Source organism: Somniosus microcephalus, chromosome 3, assembly GCF_052327205.1.
Source record: "Somniosus microcephalus isolate GS21.2 chromosome 3, FLI_Smic_1.0, whole genome shotgun sequence".
Classification (NCBI taxonomy): Eukaryota; Metazoa; Chordata; class Chondrichthyes; order Squaliformes; family Somniosidae; genus Somniosus; species Somniosus microcephalus.
Window position 1 is genome coordinate 132,579,318 of NC_140989.1, and position 25,187 is coordinate 132,604,504.

General features: G+C 43.3%; 1 protein-coding gene across 5 annotated transcripts in view; it reads left to right on the forward strand.

Annotated features, from left to right (window-relative positions):
• Nucleotides 1–25,187, forward strand: part of aplf (aprataxin and PNKP like factor) — a 115,868-nt gene that overhangs the window by 69,332 nt on the left and 21,349 nt on the right. For all 5 annotated transcript variants that reach the window (XM_085981633.1, XM_085981636.1, XM_085981632.1 and 2 more), the window contains 4 exons: nt 14,865–15,052; nt 17,408–17,820; nt 21,949–22,068; nt 23,735–23,781. In XM_085981633.1, coding sequence (XP_085837759.1) covers nt 14,865–15,052; nt 17,408–17,820; nt 21,949–22,068; nt 23,735–23,781 — 768 coding nt within the window. The remainder of the gene's footprint in view (nt 1–14,864; nt 15,053–17,407; nt 17,821–21,948; nt 22,069–23,734; nt 23,782–25,187) is intronic.

Genomic DNA, 25,187 nt, shown 5'->3' on the forward strand with positions numbered 1-25,187 from the left:
TTGTTGTTGCTTATGACGAGCGCCATGTCGTAACATTAAATAGTCTGTTGAATCTTTTACAACTTCTTTTAGATGGTTGTATTAAATAGGGCCAATAAAAATAAAGCATTAAGCAACTAAACATCCTCTAAGGATTTTCGTCACTATTAAGTTTGGAACTTCTCATAAGTTTATATTGTTTAAGCCAGAACACACTACTGTACTTACATTTGGAGCATGAGCTGGTGTAGCTGCACTTCCTCATTGTGTATCTATCCAAAAAGTAGATGTGGAATTCCAATGATGAAATTTCACATCCTGTGCCTCTTCCCTGTGGCATTCTCTCCCAGACACTGTTATCACTTTGAACTCTGTCTCCTGTTCTAACCGTCACTTATGAAACCAGGGTTACTGGAGTACAGACAAGGCTATGGCAAATGTGTGACTTGCCCATTGAATCCTCAGTACAATTTCTGTTTTTTTTTTAGCTATCTAGAATGGTGATTTTAATATTGCTTTCAAATTATGATTTTTTTTAAATTGAGACCGCAAATGTTTTTTTATCACAATTTTAACGAGTTCAGTTCTTTTTCTTCGTCCATTTGGTGAAGTGGTGGGCGGCCTTATCGTTCATTACTTTAAGTCACAATTCTTCCTGACATGTTCAATCTCTACATTCATATTAGAAATGCTAAGGTGGGTAATCATGAGGGGATAGTCTCTTTGAACCTGGTTCAGTGAGTAGCTAAGCCATGTAAACCAGAAAGATCCAAGACTTGTACTGTATGGGTTGATCTGAGCCAAAGAAAGCACACAGAGAAAAGCATGCAGCATAAGTCATGCCTGAGGCAGTGATGGCAACCCTTTCCACCTGATTAAGTGCCTCATTTTATTTTTGAGGTTACTTTGGGCCTCCTTTTTCTTTCTGGATGCATGTATCTCCTATAATAATGCAGTGATCAGCTACGTTCTGTAGGGTAGCAGTTTCCAATTGTCCAAGATCGTTCGCACTGAGCACATCTTGCAAATCAGGAAATTGTCCTTTTGCAGCAGTTGCGCACATATCCTTTTGCAATGTTTGTGCCATTACAGATACAGTTTGAGAGCCTTCAGCTATATAAGGGAGAAATGTATCTTGCAAGGTAAGGGCCAAGAGGGATGCAGCAGCTCCAGATTCAGGGAACAGAAGCTGGAGGCACATATCAAACATTCAGTCTATGGAGGAGGGGAAGGGGAGTGGTTTGAACAGGATGGTGGATGGCCATGGGGCTTTCCTATTAGTTCTAATGGTACTGAAAATTTCTACTTGCTCTTTGGAAATAAACAATAAAAAAAAAATGAATGTAGAGAGGGAAATCATCTATGACAGATAATAGAATATTCTGGTTTATCGTAGTTTCATATGGTTGTGAATCTTGGAATTCTCTACCCCAGAGGGCTGTGGATGCTCAGTCGTTGGTTATTCAAGACAGAGATCGATAGATTTTTGGATACCAAGGGATAGTGTGGGAAGGTAGAGTTGATGTAGATCAGCCATGATCTTATTGAATGGCAGAACAGGCTCGAAGAGCCAAATTGCCTACTCCTGCTATTTCTTATGTTCTTATATGTGTCATGGTACTCATTGCATAGTTAGAATCCCCTTTCTCGCAGTAGTGCTCATAACAAAAAGCCAGTGCTCAAGATGGAGGTCTTATTCTCAAAAGATTTTAGATATCCTATGCATGCTGAGATTGTGCATGTGAATATTTGACTGTGCAAGTAGACATTCTGAATTTATTTTCAGGTGTTGGCTGTGCAACTCCCTCATAGCAACATATGTGATTAAATACAATGAAGGGTCGAGCAACTAACTTTAAAAAAAAACTATCCTTTTTGTACCCTCCTCTCCTGAAGGTACTTGCTGCAGTATGGTGCCATAGACACCCACTTCCCTCTTTCATGTAACCCACGTGGCCACTCTTAATATGTGAGACTAAACACTTAGGGGGTGAAATTCAGTTGGCTGCGCCACCCATTAGCGCCTAAAGAGGGCACTAAGTGGGTCGCAAGCCAACTGGCGCCCGGGTGCGGCACTGTCCACGCCTCCCGCTAAATTCCGCGGTACGCTAGTCGGGGCGCTAGCCGTTAGCGCTGCGCTGCTACCGATGACGTCATCGGTGTGCGCAGCGCCCCGCTGACGCCCCGGCCGTGATATTTGGAAGCGCCCCCTGATTTACCGCCGGACGCTATGTCCGACCAGTTCAGGGGGGCCTACCTGCGGCCGGGGAGGTGCAAATTAAAGGAGAGGTGCGGGGCAGCCATTTTTGTTGTTGGCCACCTGCCAGCACCTGCCTGCGTTCCCGTCCCCGGCCTCCTTGAACCCCACCCCCTCCCTCCGCAGAGTGCCGGCTGCGTTCCAAGAGCCCGGCACTTCTCCTCGGTGCCGGGCTCTTTTGCCTGCACTCGCGATCCTCGGGGGCCCAGCTGGGCCCCAGATCGCACTGAACAAGGCCCCTCCCCTTTAAGAAGGAGAGGAAGGCCTGCAATACTGCAGCGCGACGTGCCGCAGCGTGTGGTGCTGCGGCACGTTGCGCCACGATATTCAGTCGCAGCGCCCCAAGAGGGATGCGGGGCGCCTCCAGTAGCGCCGCGCTTCCCTTTGGGGCGCTACCACTCAATTTCCGGTGGGCGGCCGCGAATGCTTCCGGGGCGCTACTTTTAGCGCCCTGGCGAGGCTGGTGCCCCAAACGGGGCCATACTCAATTTCTCCCCCCTAATGTTGTCAGGGTTGTTGATCATGCATAGCATCGCCGTGAAACCTGATGATGTCACCACCCCAGTGTTAGTATGCAGTTTGAGAAGGAAGATTGAAAATAGATCTAACTTTTAACAGTAGTTTCCAGTCGGCCAGCATTCTTCTTTTATCCCGAGGAAGGCAAATGGTATGTTAGCTTTTCTTACAAAGGGATTAGAGTATAAGAGTAAAGAAGTCTTAGTACAATTGTACAGTGCATTGGTGAGGCCACACCTGGAATACTGTGTATATTTTAGGTCTCCTTATCTAAGGAAAGACTTACTTGCCTTAGAGGGAGTGCAGCGAAGGTTCGCTAGACTGGTTCCTGGGATGAGGGTATTGCCCGATGAGGAGAGATTAAATAGACTAGGCCTATATTCCTTAGAGTTTAGAAGAATGAGAGGTGATCTAATTGAAACATATAAAATTCTTAAGGGGCTTGACAGGGTTAATGCTGGGAAAATGTTGCCCCTGGCTGGGGAATCTAGAACACGGGGTAACAGTCTCAGAATAAGGGGTCGACCATTTAGGACTGAAATTTCTTCACTCAAAGGGTTGAGTGTCTTTGGAATTCTCTACCCCAGAGAGCTGTGGATGCTCAGTCGTTGAGTATATTCAAGAGAGGTCGATAAATTTTTGGGAACAAAAGGAATTAAGGGATATGGGGATAGTGCAGGAAAGTGGAGTTGAGGTAGAAGATCAGCCATGATCTTGTTGAATGGCGGAGCAGGCTCGAAGGGCCAAATGGCCTACTCCTGCTCCTATTTCTTATGTTCTTAATAAAACAGCCTATTCTGTTTAATTGAATATTAAAAAGGGAGGAAACATTTTTCCATAGCACACTACAATTAATTGAATCATTCATAATTTATTGTTTCAATGCGGTTACAAATCAGTTATGATGGTATGTGGCTTGACGTTTATGAGCACTCTTTCATATAAGTTGCTTTTGTACTGGTAAAACTGGAAGATTATTAATCTTTAAAGCCATTAAAATGACAAAATTGGAGCTGTCTACAGTCGCACATTTTGGATTTTGTTCTCCCTTAAACAGTTTGAAAACTCTTAGGAAATTATGTTACTAGTGGAAATTCCTTTGAAAAGTTGGCTTGTTTCCATCGTGCTGGATGTTTGTTTCATCGTCTTTGACAGACTAGTAAATTTCAATATGGTGGATCTATAATGGAAGGCTGTGAGCTTTTCTAAACAAGCCAAGTAACATTAGATCACATCACTAATGAGCACTGCAGGTACTAATGAGTAATGCCACCAGATGTAACTAATGTGGATTTTGGGTACACTATGCTTTTATGCTGAGGAATGTCATTGCTGGGGCATGCAACAATTTTCTCAAATTTGTCACCTATTCTAGTTATGAGTCAGAAAAGTAAGCTGGAATAAAAAGACCCCTTTACTCTGTCCAGTGCACCTTAGCCCCAACCTTAGATGAGTATCCCACTACACCAGTGTAGCACTTCCAGTTCACGTACCAGGCATCCTTACTTTAAGTGAGCATGTCAACTTGGTGCTGATTTAGGTTTCACTTTGTAATTTTTTTGATTACCATTTAGGTGGCCTGATAAGCACCCTATCCACCATTTTAAACTTACATTCCCTCCACCACCGTTGTACTGTGGTTGCAGTGTGTACCATCTACACGATGCACTGCAGCAAGTCGACAAGACATCTTTGGCAGCACCCCCCAAAACAGTGACCTCCATCACCTAGAAGCCACTATGTTTTCTGCTCCACTTTGAAAGATGAAACACCACACTACATTCAGGTTGAAACCAATAATCAAATTTCCTTCTATGTAAAGTCATTATACAGAAACACACCACAAGAAACTAATAGATCTATGCTGTGAATCCTTATCTACTAGGAATTGGGTTGAGCCTGCCCAATCTGATTTCACAGCCAGGTTTTCATTGCGTATCTCTGGGTTTAAAAAAATATATATTCTATTTGAAATTCACATTGCTTGCTATGGCGTTTGGCATGATTCTTGGGCAAAATCGAATTTAGCAATTTTTTTAGGCTGATGGTATGGTTTTGAAATTCATCAGCGTATTCAAATATTTTTATTATCTTCCAATGGCTTTGTAGTTAGGGTGCTAATCAAGCAAACTACTTTGTCCTGGATGGTGTTGAGCTTCTTGAGTGTTGCTACAGCTTCTCCCATCCAGGCAAGTGGAGAGTATTTCATCACACTTGAATTGTGCCTTGTAGGTGTGGAGATACTTTGAGGAATCAGGAGGTTGTTATAGAATAACCAGCCTCTCACCTGCTCTAGTAGTCACCGGCAGTTATGTGGCTGGTCCAGTTGAGTTTCTGGTCAATGGTGATCCCCCAGGATGTTGATGGTGTGGGATTTGGTGATGGTAATGCCATTGAATGTCACATGGGCACTGGGCCTCCTTTTCTGGTTTAAGCAGGGAAAGACAAATATATACATATATATAAAACCATAATACATATAGCACTGAAATGTTCCTGTTTGTGGCATGACTGAGCTCTGCTTCCCTCACAGTCGATGATTCAGCTCAGTTGCAACATCTCTATAAGTAGAGTAACTGTTGAAGCTCGCTCCTGAAGAATGGCAAGGTACTACTAGAGGGCTGCTGTTATCAGTAGAACAACACCACCGCAGCAATCATTATTTGCAGGGCAGGAAGGGAGACAATTTGAAAAGAAATTCCAATCAGCAAAGGAAATCATGCAGTGGGAAAATAGTTCAGCGTTGAAGTAATATTGTCAGTGATGTGCTATCAATTACTCATAAAAGACGGAGAGTTAGGAGAGTAACTAAAGGCTTTTATTAGCAAAGAACAGAGCATGCCTCTCGTGGTTGACTGGGTTCCAAGAAGGCAGGGGGCTGCAGGGCAATCACCTTTGTACCTGGGCCTGTGGGTGGAGCCAGGGGCGGAGCCAGCAGAGACATGCTGAGGCATGCATAGGTACAACAGTGTGCAACAACAACAGTGAACAACAATAACAGTGGTTTACCACATTCACCCCTTGTTTAAAATTGAGTCCGGCGGGGTGAAGTGTACTAAAGGTTCGTGTAAGTAAGTCTATCAGGTGGCCTTGTATGCCATCCGGATCGTCGTGGTGGCGGCGGTGATGGTGCAGCATCCAACGTTGAATCTGGTGTCTCATTGAGTGGTTGGGTGGTCAATGACGGGTCCTGGGGCTGCGGCATGCCATCTAGCGGGGTTGGGTTGTGGGTAGTGGTGGATGGCAATGGTAGTGTTTCAGGGGCACCCAAAGGTGCGAGATCTCGTGTGGGGGCTGTGTCCTCCCGCCCGTCTGGGTACGCTACGTGAGCATACTGGGGGTAGGCGTGGGTAGTGGTGGGTGGCGAGGGAGGTGTTTCGGGAGCACCCGAAGGTGCGAGGTCTCGTATGGAGACTGTGTCCTCCCGCCCGTCCGGGTACACCACGTAAGCATACTGAGGGTTGGCATGGAGGAGGCTCACCCTCTCGACCAGGGGGTCTGTCTTATGGGACCTCACGTACTTCCGCAGTAGGACGGGTCCTGGAGAAGTCAGCCATGTCGGTAACGAGATCCCCGATGTGGACTTCCTGGGGAAGGAGAACATTCTCTCGTGAGGGGTAGCATTGGTGGCTGTACAGAGCAGTGACCGAATGGAATGGAGCGCCGCAGGGAGGACTTCCTGCCAGCGAGAGGTCGGAAGGCCCTTAGATTTCAAGTTTAAAAGGACTGCCTTCCAGACCGTCGCATTCTCCCTTTCCACCTGGCCATTCCCCCGGGGGTTGTAGCTGGTGGTCCTGCTTGTAGCGATACCTCTCGAGAGCAGGTACTGCCGGAGTTCGTCGCTCATAAAGGATGAGCCCCTGTCGCTATGAATATAGCTAGGGAAACCGAACAAGGCGAAGAGGTCATTCAGACATTTAATGACCGTGGTACTGGTCATGTCTGAGCAAGGGATGGCAAACGGGAAACGGGAGTACTCATCAATTATGTTGAGGAAGTACACATTGCGGTCGGAGGAGGGGAGGGGCCCTTTAAAATCGACGCTCAGCCGTTCAAAGGGGCGCGTGGCTTTGATCAGGCTTGCTCTGTCTGACCTATAAAAATGCGGTTTGCACTCGGCACAGATTTGGCAGTTCCTGGTCATGGTCCTGACCTCCTCGATGGAGTAGGGCAGGCTACGGGATTTGATGAAGTGAAAAAACCTGGTGACCCCCGGGTGGCAGAGGTCATTGTGGAGGGTCTTCAGTCTATCGACCTGCGCGTTGGCGCATGTACCACGTGATAGGGCATCTGGGGGCTCATTGAGTTTCCCGGGCCGGTACAAGATATCGTAATTGTAGGTGGAGAGTTCGATTCTCCACCTCAAGATCTTGTCGTTCTTGATTTTGCCCCTCTGCTTATTATTAAACATAAAAGCTACTGAACGCTGGTCAGTGAGCAGGGTAAATCGTTTTCCGGCCAGGTAATGCCTCCAATGTCGCACAGCTTCCACAATGGCCTGGGCCTCCTTTTCGACAGAGGAGTGTCGAATCTCGGGGCCCTGGAGGGTCCTTGAGAAAAAGGCCACGGGTCTCCCCGCCTGGTTAAGGGTTGCAGCTAGGGCAAAGTCGGATGCGTCGCTCTGCACTTGGAAAGGGATGGACTCATCCACTGCGTGCATTGTGGCCTTCGCAATATCTCCTTTTATGAGAGTGAAGGCTGCACAGGCCTCTGCTGTCAGGGGGAAGGAGGTGGACTTGATGAGGGGTCTGGCTTTGTCCGCATAGTTGGGCACCCACTGAGCATAGTACGAGAAAAACCCTAGGCATCTCTTCAGTGCTTTTTGGCAGTGGGGGAGGGGGAGCTCCATAAGGGGGCGCATCCTGTCGGGGTCGGGGCCGATGACTCCGTTCTCCACTACACAGCCAAGAATGGCAAGGCGCTTGGTACGAAACATACATTTGTCCTTGTTGTATGTTAGGTTCAGCCGCTGGGCCGTACGGAGGAATTTCTCTAGATTAACATCATGGTCCTGCTGGTCGTGGCCGCAGATGGTGACGTTGTCTAGATAGGGGAAAGTGGCCTGGAGCGCGTTCTGGTCAACCATCCGGTCCATCTCCCGTTGGAAGACTGAAACCCCGTTGGTGACGCCGAAGGGAACTCTGAGGAAGTGGTAGAGACGACCGTCAGCTTCAAAAGCTGTGTACTGGCGGTCCTCAGCCCTGATGGGGAGCTGGTGGTATGCCGACTTCAGATCAATCGTCGAGAACACCCGGTATTGTGCTATCTGATTGACCATGTCAGATATGCGGGGGAGTGGGTATGCATCAAGCTGGGTGTAGCGATTGATCGTCTGGCTGTAGTCAATAACTAGGCGCTGTTTTTCGCCGGTCTTCACTACCACCACTTGTGCTCGCCATGGGCTGGTGCTACTTTCAATAATCCCTTCCTTCAGGAGTCTTGCTACCTCGGATTTAATGAAGCTCCTATCCCCGGCACTGTAACGCCTGCTTTTGGTAGCGATGGGCTTACAGTCGCGGGTGAGGTTAGCAAACAAGGAGGGCGGGGGGGGGACTTTAAGGGTGGAGAGGCTGCAAATGTTGCGCGGCGGGCGATTTAAAAGCTGCTGGCTGCAGACTGTGAGTGGGGGGAGGGGTCCGTCATACGCTAATGTGACACTCTTAAGGTTGCACTGAAAATCCAACCCCAGTAGAACGGCAGCGCAAAGATGGGGCAGGACCAGGAGTTTAAAATTTTTGTATTCTGTGCCCCTTACTGAAAGGGTCACTACACAGTAGCCACCGACGTCCGCTGACTGGGCTTTGGAAGCCAAAGAGATCCGATGTCGCGTCGGCAGGACCGGGAGAGAGTAACTGCGCACCGTGTCGGGGTGGATAAAGCTCTCCGTGCTCTCGCTGTCAAAAAGGCAGGTAGTGGCGCGGCCGTTTACCGTAATGTCCATCATGGACCTGGACAGTTGATGAGGGAGAGATTGGTCCAGCGTCACGGAGGCCAGCGTATGGTCGAGCGAGTCGATGTGGTCGTCAGATGAGGCGGTGGTTGAGTCCGGGTCCCCCGTGGTTGAAGTTGGAGACGTCCGAGATGGCAGACAAAATGGCGGCGCCCATGGTCCCGATCCCCACGAGGCTGGGGGAGCCCAAGATGGCGGACAAGATGGCTGCCCCACGGTTCGCTGCTGGCGTTAGCGGTTTTACCTTTGCAGGCGCTGACATAGTGTCCTTTCTTCCCGCAGCCGGAGCAGGTAGCGTTTCTCGCCGGGCAGCGTGCTCTGGGGTGTTTTGCCTGGCCACAAAAATAACATTTCTGTGCCTTGGACATCGCAGCAGCAGTTGAAGGTGGCGGTCCCATGACCCAAGGTTGTGGCGTCCACGTTGCGGAGCGGTTAGGGGAGAAGGCGTCCATATTCCTGTGGGCCGCGTCGAGCGAGAGCGCGAGGGACACTGCCTTTCTCAGGTCCATTTCTCCCTTTTCCAACAGTCTCTGCCGGGAGTAATCGGACCTTAGACCCGCAACGAAAGCATCTCGGATCAGTCCCTCCGTGTGTGCTGCGGCTGATACTTCTTTGCAATCGCAGTCTCGGCCGAGTATCCGTAGTGCCCGTAGGAAGGCCTCCACCGATTCCCCGGGCTGCTGTCTGCGGGATCTTAAGAGGTGCCTGGCATAGACCGTATTTACCAGGCGTGCGTATTGCCCTTTTAGCAGATCGATAGCCGCCGCGTAGGTCGTCGCGTCCTGGATTATTGTATAAACTTGGTGGCTCACCTTTGAGGCCAGGATTTCCAACTTGTTTTCGTCCAGGGTCACAGTTGAGGCTTGCAGGTAGGCCTCGAAGCAACGCAGCCAATGCGCGAATTTGGTAGCCGAGCCCGCTTCTTGGGGGTCTAGGTCTAGGCATGTTGGTCTGAGGGCTCGCAGCAGCTCCTGCTGCTCAGCGTTTGGTGCAGCAGCCTGCTGCTCAGCGTTTGTCGACATTTTGTTTTTGCTAATAAAATTGATGCGCTATCAATTACCCATAAAAGACGGAGAGTTAGGAGAGTAACTAAAGGCTTTTATTAGCAAAGAACAGAGCATGCCTCTCGTGGTTGACTGGGTTCCAAGAAGGCAGGGGGCTGCAGGGCAATCACCTTTGTACCTGGGCCTGTGGGTGGAGCCAGGGGCGGAGCCAGCAGAGACATGCTGAGGCATGCATAGGTACAACAGTGTGCAACAACAACAACAACAGTGAACAACAATAACAGTGGTTTACCACAGTCAGTATATAATGAATACAACCAATTGCTTGTTTATTTCTGTCTTCTATATGTGAAAATGTACCTGAATTTGTTTATTGACTGAAGCAGTTTGCCTCTTCGAGCTCCAGTGAAAACATCCTCACAGTGGAGGACAAAAACATATCTGAATCCCTTTTTAGTACAGGGAATATAGCATGCCAGCAAACTAGCCTGGCTAAGATTTCTAAAATTTTCCTGGATAGGTTACAGTTTAGGAGGGTGTTTTTGAAAAAAAATTGAGACACATGGTACAAATATTTTGATCTAAATCTTTGTGTAGCTTTCCATTTGCAGGGAATTCCTGCAGTTTTTAAATATATAATCATAGAATGGTTACAGCACGGAAGAAGGCCATTCAGCCTGTTGAGCCCGTGCCGTCAAGGAATGGTTGCAAAAACAGCATATGTTTGAAATATCTGCTAGTCCTTTGGTGTCTTCAGATCTTTAAGCACTTGTATTAAATATTAGTTTTCCTCGCTTACCTGGAAATACCAAATCGACAGTCATACTGCAGTGCTGAGCTGGTTAAAAAAAATTGGCAAGAAGTAATCAAATGAAAAAACCCTAAATAGAATCCAACTGTGACAGCCATCATTAGGGCAAGTGATCTGGCATTTTCACTGGCTCCGGGGCTTTTTAAGTCAAGTTGCAGTACTCCGGAATCAAATCATGCTACATGCGGTAAGTGTTGGAATTGAATGTTGCACCATACTGCATCACTTGCCAAAACCATGACTAAAGCTGTTTAGCTGCTTCTACCTAATCAAGCCAAGGATCTTGCTTACTATTTGGCCAGACAAAACTCCAGCCAGTGTAGCTGACCAATATCAAAAACTTGTGTTTAAAAAGTGCCTTTAACTTAGTAAATGTAACAAAATGCTTCAAAGAAGGGGGGATAAAAAAAGTGAAGAGAAACCGACACTGAGCAGTGGTAGAGGAAGAGTTGAGGTGATAGAAGGCATAGTCAAAGAGGTACGTTTGGAGAATGCTTCTGAAGGTGGAAAGGATACTCGCAAGGCACGGATTTAGGGAGAGACAATTTCTAGTGTGCAAGGAGGGAGACAGCTGAAGGCTTTGCCACAGGTGTTGGGTTGGAGGGCATGAGCTGGGACTCATGGATGGAGGAGCTGGCAGAATTGGGGTGGGGCAAGGCTGTGGAAGGATATGTAAATAAGGATGAGGGCTTTTAAGTCATTGGTAGGGGGCAGGGAGCCAATGGAGATCAGTGAGGATAGGCATTAAGGCAAGAGACTCGGTGCTGCGCTATGTCTTGTGACAAATCCTGTGAATTTTTACACTTCCAGTGAGTAAGTGTATAAAAGTCCCAGAGCCAGTAAAAGTGCCAGTTTATGAGTAGATGTGAATGGTAACAAATGATTTGTCTTAACAAGTCACTTGTCCTACTTACAATCAAAGTCCAGCTTTTATGCTACTTCACACTACTTGTCTTGGTCATGTTCAAGATAGAAACAGCTTCAAAGTAAGGTCAGAACCAACATTCATATTAAATTACTTATTTCTACAGTCTTTACCAATGGGCTTTTATGCATTATTTCATATGCTATCAACATTATAATTACAAACCATATTGACATTGTTTAACATTTGTGCTCATTTAAGTAATTATACAGATCTCAAATTGAATTGAACTGATTTACAATTTTTTTTAAAGAAAGTTGTCCACTAGATAGAATTAATTTTTCTTTTAACAGTTGCGATAATTGAATTAGCAATTCTCCTTGAATACTGATAATCATTCAAAGTAGTCCACTTCAATTCACTAAAAACAACCCTTGGCATATGACAAAAGACCAGTGGCCCATTGAGCCTCTTCCTTTCAACAGACCATGTAAGCAAGTTACCCTTTTACAGATTTTGCCCAATTCAATTAATTTCCTGGGGAAGGTGAATACCACAGGTAAAACTTCCAAGAGAATGAAGTTGTGTCAAACGTCTCCCTAACTCCTAGGGTGGTGAACAAAAATTCCAGGGATTTAGGCCAACATTACAGCTTACATTATTTACCTAGGCCAGTCACACCTCCATGATTCCAGCACCACAGGAACTATGGTGTATCTGAGAGTATTTGCCTATGTCTATCTGATCCTTATAATCTATAGGCTACTACTAAATGAGAGATTCATCCAGCTCTTTATGAAAGGATTATATGTCTCTAATCTTTATAATCTTCAACCCTTTCGTAATAAGATATTCATTCAACTCTTTATGAAAGGAGTCATAATGAATTAAGATTTCTAGCAAAGACAGTTAATGCTATATGCCACCCCTAACAGCATGTGGCCAGGGAGAGAATTTTGATTAACCTCTAGTCTTTCTGAAGGATTGCCAATTTTGTATTTGTGTTTTCTAGTTTTACGATTACAGTTTAAGGCTAATAACCTGGATATGTCTACATTGTCTTTATTTTTCAACATTTAAAAACAAACTGGCTCTTGTTCTTTCTCCAATTTTCCCCCCAGTGAAAATAAGTTCCGTTCTGGTGAGCTTGTCTTCATAACTTATGTATATCCAGAAAAATATTCCAAGATGCAATGCAGGTTAATTAGTGGGTTCTGTGTTTGTGCAGAATTTCTCAGCAGAGTAGTCTTCGAGATTGCAGCTCTATATGGATTAGTGTTGATGGGTACGTTGGAAAGTATGAGAACATGTACGATTTCCAAATCAGTGTGTGTAAATGGACAGACTATAAGCAGGTAATTAGTGTTGAGCTAAGTGATCCATTCATGTAGAGGTTGCACTCCTTATACTGATGGGTTAAATATTGAGAAAAGCATTATACAGTATATCATTCAGTTTATTAAATAAAGTACTTACATTATACTTGTGTTAAACACCTACATATTTATTTAAGGAAAACTGAAGTCCCTCGCAAGCAATGTTCCCTTTAAGCTGCGTGGATGCACAGCACTCTGGAACGCCTCTGCAGCCGGCTCACCGGCTTTTAAATGGGAAAAACTGCGCATGCGTCGTATTTCGAATGGGCTGCGCAGCCCCTTAAAGGGGTAGCGCACCCAAAAAAAATTAAAGGGAACATTGCTCGCGAGTTCCCCTTCCCTAAAGAACAGTGTTTTCCTGAATAAGCGTTCTTTCTCCCTAGAAAAGTTAACCAATTGTGCTAATTAATCATGCCTTCGAATCAGTGGGTCCAACTATTTATAACTGATACTATATTCATTGACATGTTTTCCTTTCATCTGTAAAACCAACTATGGAGCTACCTTTTTGCCAAATTAAAATTACAAATGATACTGTAATACAGTTGCACTTGAACTAAATATTGTATTTTGCAACAGACTTTATATTCATCAAAACTTTTTAAATGGATTTTCCATTACTAAGTGTTCTTGCATTGTTTAATCCATGGCATAGTCAAATGAGAAAACTTGTTATTGTACTGTCTCTACCTTTTTTTTTGTTCATCTGTTTTAGTCATTTCCATGAACCATCAACGTTAGTTTTACAGTTATTTTTGTCAAAAGTTAAGTACCATTGGCAGCTTTTGCCTTTTAAATATAGGCATTTTGTGAATAAAGGAACTTGAGCTGATCTGTGGTTGGATACACTGTCTTTTGTTAACTAAATATAGCAGCCTGAAAGATTTTATTGATGCCCATCCTCAAACTATTTGTCTTTATGCTTTTATTTAAAAAAAACAAAAGAACATCATCTATTATTCCATTAGAGTGAGTTAAATTTTTACTTGCCAAAATAAGCTGATAATTTACATGGGAATTTTTTTTTAAATTACAAATCTCACTAATAAATTACTACATGGTAGTTCGTTATCAGCTCCAATCTGAACATGAGAACTAATATTTTTAAATTATGCTGAGAATCCAGATATTATTCGCAACCATAGCATAAACAGAATATCCTTAGCAGATGAATCCTAGCATTCCATCATGTGTGTCACACATCATTATAAACAGGTTTTGGTTTTCCAGACTCATAAAATAGCTTACACTCTGGCGAGAGAACCTCTAGATAATTTACTTCATGCAACATGAAACATAGAAGCAAGGAGAAAATGTATTTTTAAACTAGTAGATTTTCCTTGGCATTGTTCATGGTTTGTCCAGTTACTATTGAAGTGGAGAGAAGTGCATATCTCCAGTGATATAAACTTATTTCCAAGTTCTAAGAGAAACTGAAGTATTTTTGGTTCCTGGGAGAAAAAAAATCTTTATTTTCTGCAGGAAGATAAGTAAATACCACAGTTACAAAAGTGAATCTCTGTATGCAATGGGGAGAATCAACCCCCCCCCCCCCCCCGCCCCCAACACTTCTTTATCCTTTCCTCTCTCCCTATAAAGTGCTCTAAGATGTGTCTCTGCCTGTGAAAAGTACTGAAATGCAAGTTGTTGTAGGCAATCAAAGTTTCTGTTAGCAGATGTTCTAGTGGCATCATGATATACCAAGATGTTACTAGTTACTTGTGTACATAATATATCTAATCAGCAAGATTAGCAGCATTTAAGCCATTGCATTTTAAAATTTGTTATACAATCATACAACATGGTCATAATTTTTTTAACTCTATCAGATAACAATACAACTTTGTCCACATTATGGAAACTATATGATGACCATGATGTCTTCTTAACAAGCCAATTCCTTCCAATATTGCCATAACGTTATCTGTTATATTTAACTGTGTAGAATCCACTTGTGGATCTATTGCGGAAATAGTGACAGAATTTGTAGGGAACCATTGCCTTTTAATAAATATTGCCCGGTTTATTTTATTGCATATCCAATTTATTTTTGGTTGATTAATCAAGATTGCAGTTCATAATTTGAACATCTTTATTTTGCTTTAGGTAATGTAAGGGGACGGGGAAGAGGAAGAAGTGATGCAGAGCACACCAAAACTCGGGTAACTCAACCAGGAAGAAAGAGACACGAGTCCTTTGAGAGTGTCGAAGATAATGAAACAACAGATCAGCCACAGGAGAAAAAGGGTAGAAGGAAGAAAACTGAACCAATTGAAGATGAAGAACAAAGCAAGGTAAGGCTACTAGAATTCCTGTGTGGGATGTTTACATTATTTTTAACTTCATTTTTAACTTCAATATTAAGAATATGAATGAGCAGCATCTCTATCTCATCAAGCTTGTACTGATTTCAAGTTCATTTTCAGGACTTCTGTTCCAGATGAAAGATATGATTTCACTAGAGAGGTTACAGAGGAGATTTATAAGGATGTTGCCAGGACTGGAGAATTTTAGTTATGAGGAAAGATTGGATACACTGTTGTTTTCCTTGGAACAGAAGAGACTGAGGGGAGCCTTAATTGAGGTGTATAAAATTATGAGGGGCCTAGTTAGAGTGGATAGGAAGGACCTATTTCCCTTAGCAGAGAGGTCAATAACCAGGGGGCATAGATTGAAAGTAATTGGTAGAAGGACTAGAGGGGAGTTAAGGAAAACTTTTTTCTCCCAGAGGATGGTGGGGTCTGGAACACTCAGCCTGAAAGGGTGGTAGAGGCAGAAACCCTTGCATTTAAAAAGTACTTGAATATGCACCTGAAGTGCTGTAACCTCCAAGAGCTGGAAAGTGGGATTAGGCTGGATAGCTCCATTTTGGCCTCCTTCTGTACCTTAAATTTTGATGATTCTGTCTCTCTTTTCAATCCTACACTCAAGCCTATTTTCAATTTCCAACTTAATCAGGGACTTTTCTAGATCATTCTTGAAATATTCAGCATTTTTTGCATTTTATTCCGAGATTGCAACTTGAAAAAATTAAGCCTTAAATGGTAAGGAAATTCTAGGGGAGCACTTTTTATTGAAAGTATCCTTTTTTTTAAACATTGTAAATTTATTTGACTGTTTTTAAAGCATCAATTTTCATACTTTGAAATAAAAGCTTAACCTGCTGGAACTGTATAGCAGGCCAGTCTGCATCTGTGAAGAGAAAAGACAGTTTTTAACGTTTCGGGTGTGTACGCTGCAACAGCAAGCAAACTGAGTTAATATGGACATGTTAGTTTTTGCTTGACTGGTTGTCATGACACTAACTTGGCAGCAGTGAACTATGATGAAAAGAAAGACGAAAAATGCTAGAAAAACAATGAAAGGTTGGCGTTTTAGGTGTAGCCAGTCTTTCTCTTTCAAACTGATTGATCTTCAGTCCAGTTGCAGCATTGATTTTTATTTTCTTGTATTAAGTTCATTTTTTTCAACTTGAATTTCAAGATGATGTCATTTTATTGATCATTCAGTTTTATGCCACCCTCAACCTTCTAAACTCAAGGGAATACAAGCCTGTGCAACCTCCTGTCCCATAATTTAACTTTTTTAGCCTTGGTATCATTCTGGTGAATCTACACTGTACCCTTTTTAAGGATAATATACCCTTCCTGATATATATATCCCTACTGTGTCTCCTAACTTAGTGTTATCTGCAAATTTGAATATACAACTCTCTATTTCTTCCTCCAAATTATTAATATATATGGTGAAAAGCTGAGGTCCCACCACAGATCCCTGGGGAACACCACTTGTCACCCCCGCCAGTCAGCGAACAAACCCTTTATCCCTATTCTCTGTCTCCTACATCCCAACTAATTATGGACCCATGTCATAAGGTTACCTCCAATTCTGTGTGTTCTAATTTTTGCGAATAATCTCTCGTGCGGAACCTTATTAACCAAGTACAGAGGCTGGGAAAGGGACGTAGAGGAGGAGAGGAAAGAACAAAGGGGAAGGTCTGTGATATGTCTTCCTTTTTCCCTCAACCAAGAATTCCCTTCCACCATGGTTGACGGGGACCTCGACCGTGTCTGTCCCGTTTCCTACACTTCTGCCCTCACAACTTTCGGTTAAGCACTTTACACTTTACAGTCTTAACACTGAATTCAACAATTTCAGATCATAACCACTGCTCCCATTTGTTTCAGACAGCAGATGTTGGTAATGATTCTGCTGTTGCCATTTACAGCTCCTCTAGACCCATCTTTTGCTTCTTTACTTGTCGCATTACCACCCTGCTTTCGCCTTGCACCATCATCCCTTTTGTCATTTAATCTCTCCTGCCTTTCACCCATCACAGACCTTCCCTTTTGTTCTTTCCTCTCCTCCCCCTTTCCTTGCCTCTGTACTTTTTAAAACCTGTTGCATCTCTAATTTTACCAGTTCTGACGAAAGGGCATCGACCTGAAAGGTTAACTCTGTTCCTCTCTCTGCAGATGCTGCCTGACCTGCTGAGTATTGCCAGCATTTTCAGTTTTTATTTCAGATTTCGAGCATCTGCTGTATTTTGATTCTATATAAATACAGGTTGTTGTAGCAATCTTGTTTAAATCTACGTAAAGTAAGTAAATAGCTTCACTGACCGATGGTTACAATTTGATGTTTCCTAGAACAATACTAAAGAAAATAATCTTGGAGCAAATTCCACTAATGTGAAAAGGAAAGAGGAAATAAAGAACAAACTCAGTATGCCTTCCAAGGTTAAAGAGAACTGGAGGCTCGATGATAATGGTGAAGGCAAAAGCCAACATGATCATGGCTCACAGCAAACACGTGAAATAAGCAACTGGAAAATGAGTGACAAAGAGGAGGAGGAAGAAGTGGGAATGATGAGCAGGCCGGGTGAGCAGGCAAGCCTGCAGCAATCCGAAACCTCACATACACACAGACAAGGCCCCCTCGATAAAAGCAGAAGCCCAGAACCTGATGAGCCCGAACCAGCAGAAGGTGCAAGTGCTTTTCAAACTAAAGAGCAAACGAAGCCTCAGAGGGCCCCGTGCGTGTATGGAAATAACTGCTACAGGTATATATAAATAAATATATAAAAATGCTGTGTGTATTTCATAAACATGTATCCATCATATCTTTCAAATGCAAATTAATTTTTTTTGTTCTAGTTGTACAGTGTCAGTAGTGGCTCAGTTGGTAGCACCCTCCAGAGACTTGAGCACTAAAATCTAGGCTGACACTCCAGTGCAGTACTGAGGGAGTGCTGCACTGTCGGAGGTGCCGTCTTTCAGTTGAGGCGTTAAACCGAGGCCCCGTCTGCCCTCTCGGGTGTATGTAAAAGATCCTATGGCACTATTTTGAAGAAGAGCAGGGGAGTTATCCACAGTGTTCTAGCCAATATTTATCCCTCAATCAACATCACTAAAACAGATTATCTGGTCATTATCACATTGCTGTTTGTGGGAGCTTGCTGTGTGCAAATTGGCAGCCATGTTTCCTACATTATAACAGTGAAAACACTTCAAAAAGTACTTCATTAGCTGTAAAGTGCTTTGGGATGTGTGGTGGTGAAGAGTTAGCGAAGTTACCAATCAAATGTAAAAAAAAAGCTGTATATAAACTTCCAATAGGAACTACTGAGGTCATGTGAAAACAGCAATTCACATATGAGTAGTCAGCAAAATTTACCATTAAAAGAAAGGAATTGAGAAACTAATCAAAATATTTTTTTTGAAAATCCCTTTTGGCTTCTCTGCTGTGCTGAGTACTTACTACTGGAAATAGTTTGTAACATGAGGAAAACTTTAAAAAATTCCACAATTCAAAAGAAAATGATTAAGCTTGGTAATGAAGTCCCTCCGGGAATGAAGACCTGTATCTAAGAGAAGTCAGAGCTGCAAGTCCATGCAAATTCCCAGACCTATCAATGTTAGCAGAAGAAACTCGAGCCACCAGGTTATAGCTCCCAGAATGCACATGTGCATATGAATTCTAGAACTGTTATGATTGATATCAAGATAGAGTTAGAAAAGTGCTATAAGTGGTTTAAAACCTGATTGCTGGAATCCCAATGAAGACATGGGGCAGCCTTGAGGGTGGGTGATGTTTGGACTGGTATTGAGCATGGTTGGGCAGGGAGGGAAATGGGACTGCCAACAAAAGTGGGACTAAGCACAGATAGGCAAGGGAGGGAGGAGGCTTGTCTCTCAGGTTTCCACAGAGATAGGGTGGGTCAGGTAGCAGGAGTTCATGTGGGCAGGCGAGGGTACAAATATATGTGGTCAGCAATAGACCAAGAGTTTCATTTCAGGCTGCTGTGGGGGCATAGAATATATATGAGCATGGGACAAGGATGCACAGGTGTTGATAGGAGAGACTGTCATAGAAGGGATAAGGCAAATTGGGGGCAATAGCAAGCTGCAGTGGTGGCAGCAGAAGCAATCATGATTGTGGGGAAGGGAGAAGTGATGGGAATGACTGAAAGTGATGGGGTGAGAGAGCAAGGTGGTTGACTCTTAACTGCTCACTGAAGTGGCCTAGGGATGGGCAATTAATGCCAGCCTTGCCAATGACACTCACATCCTGAGAATGAATCAATAAAGAAAAGGCTGATACAGTTCAAAATACAAGGCCCAGAAATAGGACACACTTTTTTTTGTTTTCAAGTTTTTTGAAATACAGTAATTGCTTAACTTTCGGACTTCATGCTGTAAAACTTTAGCTTTCTAACCCATCCACATTCTGTAGGTGTGCATTTTATTCAGTAATGTCTCCTTCACCAGTGCATCACATGAATTTCACCTGGATGCCTAGGATATCTGTCAAATTAAATGTTTTGTACTTCAAACATTAAATGATGTTACATCCTAATATTTAATAGCTTGCTGCTTTTAATCATCGGTTCTCTTATGGCCATTTGCAGTGGTGGAATTCAGAGATACACAATTGGATCTCTTTAAAGAAAGAAAATAAGACTTTGGTTCCAGTGCTCACAAACTGCTGTGTATTGAGAGACCTTGAAAACTTTAAGCATCTGTAGTCACTCACGCGATTGACTGACTGCCGACACAAGTTCTCTGCAGTAGTACCTGCCAAGAATGCACATTACATTGACTTCTCCACAAGGGAGCAGTGTCTTAAAGCAACTGTTGCTAACTGTGCTTGTTAAAAAAAAGTTATCCTGAAGTAATAAGATAAAGGTCAGACTCTAGAATTAAGTACATCAGGAAAGTTGTGAGAAGCAAGTTAGTGAATCAGCACAAGATAATTCAGAAAAATAGAAGACAGATTATGGGTGAGGTTAGGCAGTGCGGTGGGAAAAATCTTTTAAAGATGATATAAATGGGTTAAAAATGCAAATATTGGAATCAAATTAAGAAGTGAGAGACGTCAGGTAATAAAATTACTGCAATAAGTAACACAATGGACTGTGGAGGAGAGACCAATCTGAAATATTCAGTATAACATTGGAACTAAAATGAAATAAATTAGATGGGGATGGAGTAGCTGAGAAGTGAACAAAAGTGAAGAGAATGAGAGAAAACAAAAGATGAGGAAAAGAAAGAATAGAATCCATAGGGCGAAAAATGAAGAAATTTAAACAAAGTTAGCATGGAGTCTGTAGTTGCATGTAGTTGGTGTTTCAAAAGTGTATCCTGGGCTGGTTGCTGCACAAATGTAGTTAACTTCTATTACTTGCTTAAAATGTCCACTGAAACATGTGCAGGAACGAGTCCGAGATCCTGTACACATTGCCAATTGAGATAGGTTTTGCGCTATGTGTGTATTTTTAGCAGTTTGAATTTGCTGCAAACAGCCTTTTAAAACTCCTTGGCCTAGAAATTTGTCTCTGGCGGTGCAGTCAATGGAACTGAATATCAGGCGCTGCGTATAATGGCCGGCTGATCCGATACCGCCCGTTTTGCGCCACCGCCCGAGGCGAATTTCTAGGCCCTTAACTACTCTTAAAAGGCAGAAATGTTGAAATAGAATTTCGATTACCATTTATAGTATCAAACTTAATTTTAAAATCAAAATCATTCCGCATTGGGGTCACTTGGATTTATTTGGAAAAAAATCAGATGATAGATTTGGATAGGTTGGAAGATTCCAATTGGGAAAACCTACACATTGCAGGCATAGTTTGCTATACAGGTAGACTATCCTTTATCCGAACTTCTGAAAACCGAAAACCTCTCCCCCCGACCCGACCCCTGACCTGAACCGCGGCCCGTCCGATATTCTTTTCTCTCGCTGACCCCCACCACCCCCGACCCCCCGCCGACCCCAACCCCCCGCCGACCCCGACCCCCCCGCCGACCCCAACCCCCGACAAATTTCCCAATACCTTCTGAAATCCGAAAAACTCAGAAAACCGAAACTCAGCTGGTCCCAAGGTTTTCGGATAAAGGATAGTCTACCTGTATTATATTATCTGTTTCTAATTAATTCAGTGTTGGTATCTTTACAGTTCCTGTTTTATTTGATCATTTTAACCTTACTTTCATACCAAATAGCCCTCTTGTATAAAGCCAGTTAATGGAAGATTTTGTTGCTGTTTTGACTTTTATTGGCTGTGTGATGTTTCCTGATTGGGATAATGGATGCATTCTAGTCGAGAGTGCAGATTCACTACGTCCTTGAACTATTTGGTAATGTTTTTTCATGCTGCTAATGCCACTTCTGATTATGTTGCATTGACCAAGAATTTATAGCAAACCAGAAGCATGCACACTCTCGCTACCCAATTGAATACACAACTTTGAACTATCAAAAGTTAGTAAATGGAGTCCATTTTAGCAAATAGATTCTCCGTGTGGCAAAACCGTCATATTTAGAAATGTTCTCACTGTTGCTGATTCTAACTATACCTGTAGGTTTTAGTTACCTCGTAACACCAGATCAGGGAGATATTTCAGACCATTCAGACATTCTCAAATTATAAAAATGACAGAAGATTTCGGCTCCGGGTGCTCCGGTTTCCTCCCACAGTCCAAAGATGTGCGGGTTAGGATGATTGGCTATGATAAATTGACCCTTCGTGTTAGGGGGATTAAATACGTGGGGTTACGGGGATCAGGTGGGATATGTGTCGGTGCAGGCTCGATGGGCCGAAATGGCCTCTATCTGCACTGTGGGGTTTCTGTGATTCTGTGAAGTTCAGTGCATCTTTTTAACAGTTCCACTTTTTTTTTACACATAGGAAAAATCCACTTCATTTTCAAGAGCTGAGTCACCCAGGAGATGCTGATTATGAAGATTCAACAGGTGGGGAGGAGGACGATGACAAAGCAGAGTGTCCTTTTGGTACTGCTTGCTATAGGTCAGTAATTTCTGCTACAATTAGCGTATTTAAAAAAAAATGTCCATCTATTCACTTACCTGCACCAGAAGATAAAGTTATCTTCATTTTGATTGATCAATTTTAGTTGTAGGGAATTCTGAGTTAAGTACCTACAAGATTCCCTCATAACTAATGAATTGACACATCAACCAAGCAATTCTGTGGAACCGGAGAGAGAACTCTCTCTTACTAATGTTAAGTTTTATTAGTTATAGATTTCATTTATTTTGAAAGATATAAAATCCAAATCCAAACCCCCTTTTCCCCCTGTTCAGAATCCTCTCCTGTTCAGATACAGGTAGTCATTCTCTGTAAACTCCCTGCCTTGCCCTTTTGCAACCCAGCATCTACTCAAGTTGTATCAAACCGCTAGGAAAACTTTCACCTCATAGACTGCAGCGATTCAAGAAGACGGCTTACCACCACCTTCTCAAGGGCAATTAATGCTGGCCTTGCCAGCGACGCCCACATAAAAAAGTTTGAGCCAGTGGGTTACTTGATAGATGGGTTTCTTTTGAAAAGTGGCCATGTATATCTATTATAATCCACAAATCATTATGGTCCCATCGACAATTGGAACAGCTGCTGCCATAGAATATCTGCATTCCTTTTGTCGAAATGGCTAATTAAGGAGCTTCATTTTCCATCTGAGTGGCTGTTCCTAATTTGTTAAAGGCACCATAATGATTTGTAGATTATAACGGATATACTTGACCACTTTCAAAAGAAACCCATCTACCACAGCATGCACTGTAAAATTGAAATAAATCCCTACAAACTAGTTTTAATGAGGCATTGAAAAGTTTCATGCTGATTGACTTCAGTTTCAAAATTGGTGCATTAGCCTTTCGTACAGAATTTCTCCATGTATCCCGATATTAAATAAAGTAGCCCCAAAGAATTGTGAAACTATCGTACAGACAAATTATTTATGTAAGGTACTTCTGCAAAGCAGTATTGATAAAATATTGACAAGATATGTGAAAAATAGTTGTACGAACAATGACTGACGGATAAAGACCCTCTGGTCCATCCAGCCTGCCCCACACAATTGTGATACCTTGTGTGATCTCCTGGGAGGGATGAAAAACCAGATAAAAACCTAGATCAATTTGAGGGGGGTGAATTCTGAGAAATTCCTCTCCGACCCATCTAGGCGATCAAAACTAATCCAGGAGATCACTCTGGCCCTGAAGTACCTACTTTTTGTAAGAGGTAATGTCTTCCACAACCAGAAACGGGTCCAGCTCTTGCTTATGCAACATTACTTTTCATCATTTTGCACACTAATTTTCTTCTAGATGACATCTGCAAAAATAATGCCTTGGTTGTGATGTCCTCCATGGTCATATATGGTCACAACCCTCTGTGTAGGCCGTTAGGGTGAAATTGGCACCTATGGAACCTTGCCCCAACAGAAGGAAAATGCCTTCAGAATAGAAGTAGGGAGAAAATTGGCAAAAAAATATCATTCTATAAAGAAAACTAAAAAAAATGTAGTCAGAGAACATTTTTAATCACTATTCTCTGACTAAATAATCCTACTGCCGTTCTGAAAGGTTAATAGAGTGAAGTACACCATCATTTTACTACATCTATTGTGTTTAATTAATGGTAGATTAAAGTGTGTTTTGTCTTTTTGTAGGAGAAACCCACAACACAGGAAGGAATACAAGCACACTCAGCCTCCAGGTAACATTGATTTCTATATCCTGTAAACTGAATGCATTTAATTGGTATCTCAATTTTGACACAAATTTCCTTTTATTGCAGTCATCAGCATATTTATTGTGAATTAGATTCTTCTTTCATCTGTATCCCTCACGTAACACACACACTTCTATAGCATTTTCTCTCAAACCTTTTTCAAGCAATCACAAGTGCTAATTACAGGAAACTTTGTGCTATCCGGCACCGACGGGACCGAGCTGTTGCCGTCCCATCAAAACTGCCGGACAAACCAGCGCTAATGTTGAAACATATGGAGATTTTGAGCTCCGTATCTGGCAACAAACCCTGTTGCTTAACAGCTTCTAAACAGTCGGCTGTACCTTGCAAGCGTCTCTAGCTTAGCAACAGCTTCAGCGAGACCTTGCAGAGCCTGACTGGTGGAGAAAAAAAGCAACGAAAAGAAAAAAAACCTAACGAAACGGCTCCTGATTTGCCATGGAGATGAGGGCCACTCCCATGGATGTAGAGGGGCTTGTGGTGGGGCGTTTTGGACCTTCTGGCATCCTAGACAGCCCTTGGTCATTTCTTCGATGTCTCCATCGATACCTGGCCACCACACAAACGCTCTGGCTAGGTTCTTCAATTTCACTCCACCCAAATGCCCCTCGTGAAGCTCCTTTAGCACTTTATCCTGGAGTTTGGGTGGAATCACCACTCTGGATCCACACATCAAGGTTCCTCGGCACACTGACAGCTGTTCTCTTCTTTGCGAGAATGCTGGCAACAGTGGTTCGCCATGTGCTGGCCATCCCTTCACCGTTAAATCGTAGACTCGTGAGAGAGTCGGGTCATTTCTCGTTTCCTTTTCAATGGTAGAATTTGTTACTGGTAGACATTCCACTATGGTTGAGTGGAACATCTCCACTGGGTCCACTATAGGTGCCTCTTCTACCGTTGGCAACGGTAGACGCGATAAACCATCAGCATTTCCATGCTGTTTTGATCCTTTGTATTCTATGTCATATTGGTGTGCCCCTAGGAAAAGGGACCACCTCTGTAGCCTTTGCGCTGTCATAATGGGAACGCCCTTTTTAGGGTTGAATATGGAGACGAGGGGTTGATGGTCAGTCAACAAGGTAAATTTTTGTCCGTGTAGGTAATGGTTGAATTTCTTCACTCCCCATACCAGGCTGAGTGCTTCCCTGTCGATCTGGGCATAGTTACGCTCAGCTGAGTTCAATGAGCGTGACGCAAAAGCTATCGGCTGCTCTGAGCCATCAGGGAATCTATGCGATAATACCGCTCCTATGCCGTAAGGGGATGCATCGCACACCAGTCTGATTGGCAGTGATGGGTTGTAATGAGCCAAAACTTCCTTGGACGCGATCAAGCCTTTGCATTTATGGAAGGCACGTTTACAGTCTTCG